This window comes from Sus scrofa, chromosome 2 (genome assembly GCF_054392235.1).
Source record: "Sus scrofa isolate SSC_HxYL_T2T_F1_AM1 chromosome 2, Sscrofa_HxYL_maternal_Yorkshire_Landrace_v2.0, whole genome shotgun sequence".
Lineage (NCBI taxonomy): Eukaryota > Metazoa > Chordata > Mammalia > Artiodactyla > Suidae > Sus > Sus scrofa.
The window spans coordinates 65,401,867-65,405,879 of NC_139384.1; the positions used below are offsets into that span (position 1 = coordinate 65,401,867).

The 4,013-nt window shown below is 31.6% G+C and overlaps 1 protein-coding gene across 1 annotated transcript; it reads left to right on the forward strand.

The window, feature by feature from the left end:
• The first annotated feature begins 2,541 nt into the window (after positions 1-2,541).
• LOC100513523 (olfactory receptor 14K1-like) lies at positions 2,542-3,453 on the forward strand. Its single transcript, XM_003123552.1, has one exon. The coding sequence runs from the start codon at positions 2,542-2,544 to the stop codon at positions 3,451-3,453; it is 912 nt and encodes a 303-aa protein (XP_003123600.1).
• Positions 3,454-4,013: the final 560 nt, after the last annotated feature.

Here is a 4,013-nt window from a genome sequence, read left to right on the forward strand (position 1 = left end):
AAGTTTGAGAAAATTTTAATCAACAGTCTTATATTTGCTTGGATATTTGATGAAATTGAGACAATCAAGAACTCTATCTCTGAATGTTCCCACCTGTTGACTTGAGTCTTGATTACTGTTCTTGGCTCTTGAAGCTTCTTTTTCTTTGTGTTAAAATTAGTTTAAATATAAATACAGCTAGGTAGTTGTATCTATCAATCAGAGATATTTAAAAATTGTTTTTAAAGGTTGAACTCAAATTAAATGTACAAGTATGATGGACACTTGAAACAACCCATGGCAAACACTGAATTTTTAATAAATATCTGAAGATAGTAACAGCTTTTATGGATATTTAAAATAAGAGTTCTAAATAGCTGTAGATAAAAACCCTTTAAAATCACCCCATTCATCTTAATTTTAAAAAATTATTATAGTTGTTTTGCAATGTTCTGTCAATTTCTGCTGTACAGCAAAGTGACCCAGTTATACATATATATGTGTATATATATATATATATATTTATATACACATTCTTTTTCTCATAATATCTTCCATAATGTCCCTCATCTTACTCAATTCTAACTGAAGTGACTGCTACTGAGAAAATTAAAGTATATTTCTTGATGTCACCAGCTGAGGAAGACTAAAAACTAGTTTTGAAAAATTTATCAGTCTAGAGTTGACTCAATTATAAAATCAAGATTCCACTGTGCCCTTTATTTTAGATCACAATACTCAACTCAAATCTGCGTGCTTAGTCAAAATCTCTGAAAAATATTATAAGTCCTTTGTATGTCTTTTTGAGCATAGCCAAAATAAGCATTAATTAGTCTGGGTTAATTTCAGCTATCCTTAATATCAAATGTGTAATCCTAAGAGGTTATCAGCCAAGTTGTCCAAAATCACCAAGAAGAAATTTCAAGTAGGCACAACATGTTAGCAAGCCAAACCTTAGTACGTGTAAAGAAGAAATGAGAAAAGATAGAGTGAAGGCATTCCTTACTGACATTTGTTTAATGTCAGTCTTGTTTGGCTTTATTTGCTTTATCTGCTGAACTGAACAATAGCATAATTTCTATCAGCAAAAACCTTTGAATAATGTATAATATCCTAGAGATCTCAATCTGCACAACTCAAGCTTTTGTTAGAGGTTATGTTTTGATGTTCCATTGCCTGAACTTGACTTGATCAATATTACAGATGCCAACTATTCATTATTATTATAAAATGATAATAAATGAGGTAACATATTTTATATTTGCTGGACAGTTTATGATTTAGAGATGTAGCTATGGTTTTAATTTTATCCTTGAGAAACTAATCAAAATGTTAGCAATGAAAAGATTAATTTTCACAAGGATTTAAGGAGTTATGGACCCCAGAGCTTATAACATTTTATTAAAGCTTCCACCATAACTTAAATTCAGCTTTGCAGAAAAATTGAGCTCTTTACCTCTAAGAAAATTTTTAAAAAATTATGAGTTGTGTAGTAAGATTTATTGACTCATACCTCCATTTTTAATCAATAAACACAATCTAGTCTATATACTTTCAAAAGTTGGTTAGCTAAAAGGAACTTTCGTTTCTACCTATTTTGAAATTTTTCTTAAACAAAGTACTCTATGTCTTCTGCCTCTTCTCAAAGGAGAAAATATATATCCTCCTTGAAATATAAACTTGCCACCAAAATTTTACCTAGACACAATAGCTCCTTTCTTTTACAGTTAAGACTTTTACTCTCTTGAGAAAAAATTTCCTGACTTCAAACAAAGAATTGGAATCAGTATAATGATTGGGAGTAATGAGTGAGTTTGTGTGAGCATCTGATTGTAAAGAGAATCAGTTCTTTCCATTTTTTTAACACTTTTGTTTCTATTTTTTTAATTTTCTATTACAATTAAATTTCTAAATATGTCAGATTTTATCCATTATGTCTCTTTTTATCAACCTATTTTTTCTTTTCATAACATGCAGTGGAAGATTAAGCTGATTATTATACTATAGGCTAATGAATCATTTTATGTCATTACTTTTATTAAATTGAAATATGCACTAATACTGAATTTCCAACTAGTATTGCTGCATTTTTAAATGTGTGTTGCTTACAAATAAACCTTATATGTTTGTAGTAAAAACATTTATTTACAAAAAATATCCTATAAAATGACTGACATGCAATAATAGTAAATTTAACTCAATTTAGCAATGAAGTAACATGAATTGGCATTTACCAGCGCATAGTATAATTCAACCCCATCATAGTTATAAAATTTTGCTATGCAATGAAATGTTATCTATTTCTATATGTTGTTGAACAAAAGAGATAATTTCACCGCTTTTTCTCAACTGAAGAGAGCATGAGTAAGTACATTACCTGCTTTCACTTTATAGCCAGCCTTCACTCAATACAAAGTGATAAAAGTAGGTAAACTTCAGAAAACCTGTCTTGAAGAACTTTCAGATAGTTAAAGGCATATTCTGAAAAAAAATAGTTTCAAAGTAACATGCTGATGTTACAAAATTTACTTATTCCACAGGAGGCCTGGTTGAGTCAAGAACATGGACAACTACACAGTGGTGATGGAATTTTTTCTGATGGAGTTCTCTGACACCAGAGAGCTCCGGGTTCTACATGGTTTTCTGTTTATGCTGATATACTTGGCAACTCTCATAGGGAATTTTCTCATTATTGTCCTAGTCACTTTGGATCAGTGCCTTCACACACCCATGTACTTCTTTCTGAAAAATTTATCCTTTTTTGACTTCTGTCTCATTTCCACCATAGTCCCCAAATCCATTCTCAACTCTTTCTCCAACAAGAGCACTATATCTTTCCTAGGATGTGTGTTACAGGTCTTACTGGTAATTCACTTTGCAGGGTCTGAGGTGTTTATCCTCACGGCCATGTCCTATGACCGTTATGTGGCCATCTGCCACCCACTACACTATGATATCATCATGAACAAGGCAGTCTGTGTGCAGATGGCAGCTGTCTCCTGGTTCTTTGGAGGGTTCTTTGGAGGCTTATATTCAGGTGGCACATTCTCTTTATCTTTCTGTGGTTCCAAAAGTGTACCTCAGTTTTTCTGTGATGTCCCCTCATTATTAAAGATTTCTTGTTCTAAGGATCATCTTACTATCAACATCAGTGTGACAATTGGAATATTTTATGGGTTCTTTTGTTTACTTGCTATTGCTTTCTCATATGTTTGTATTTTCAGTGCAGTACTAAGCATTCCATCTGTACAAGGCAGGTCAAAAGCCTTTTCCACTTGCCTACCCCATCTCATAGTTGTAGCCACATTTCTCCTGACAGGAGCCATTGCTTATTTGAAACCAGTGCCTGAGTCTCCCTCTCTCCTGGACTTGCTGCTCTCAGTGTTGTATTCAGTGCTGCCTCCCACTCTGAACCCCATTATCTATAGCCTGAGAAACAAGGAAATTAAAGCAGCTCTGAGAAAACTCCTATAGAAACTCGGTGGCAATGTGAAACAGTAGAAATATAAATGTAATTATCAAATATGTAATTTTTGTTCTCATTCTGATTAACAGTCTCTGTAATATTATGTCTGTAATTTAACAGTCTCTGTAATATTATGTGTCTAGTTTAACACTTTTGTGCAATTTATTTTAAATCTAATATGTGGTTGGAAGTAGTTTTTCCCCAAGTTTTAATAAGCTCTAGCTTCTATATCATAATATTCCCCTTGGTGAAATTAACACCAGTTTAGTTTTTTTAAGAAAATACAAATACAACTTTTTATTTTTTATTTTTATAAAACTCAGTGAATTTCATTGTATTTATAGTTGTACAGCCATCATCACAACCCAATATTATAGCATCCACTAATTAATTTTATCTTAGCATTTCTATTATATTTAGTAAAAGATTGTATAGATTGCCAAAAGCTATACAATCTGGACTATTTCCATTTGTAATATATTTTTATACGTTGCACTCAGTGTCAAATTTTATATACTTCAAAAAGTAATTTAAAGAAAATTGAATAATCATGCATTTTTTAAAAAAA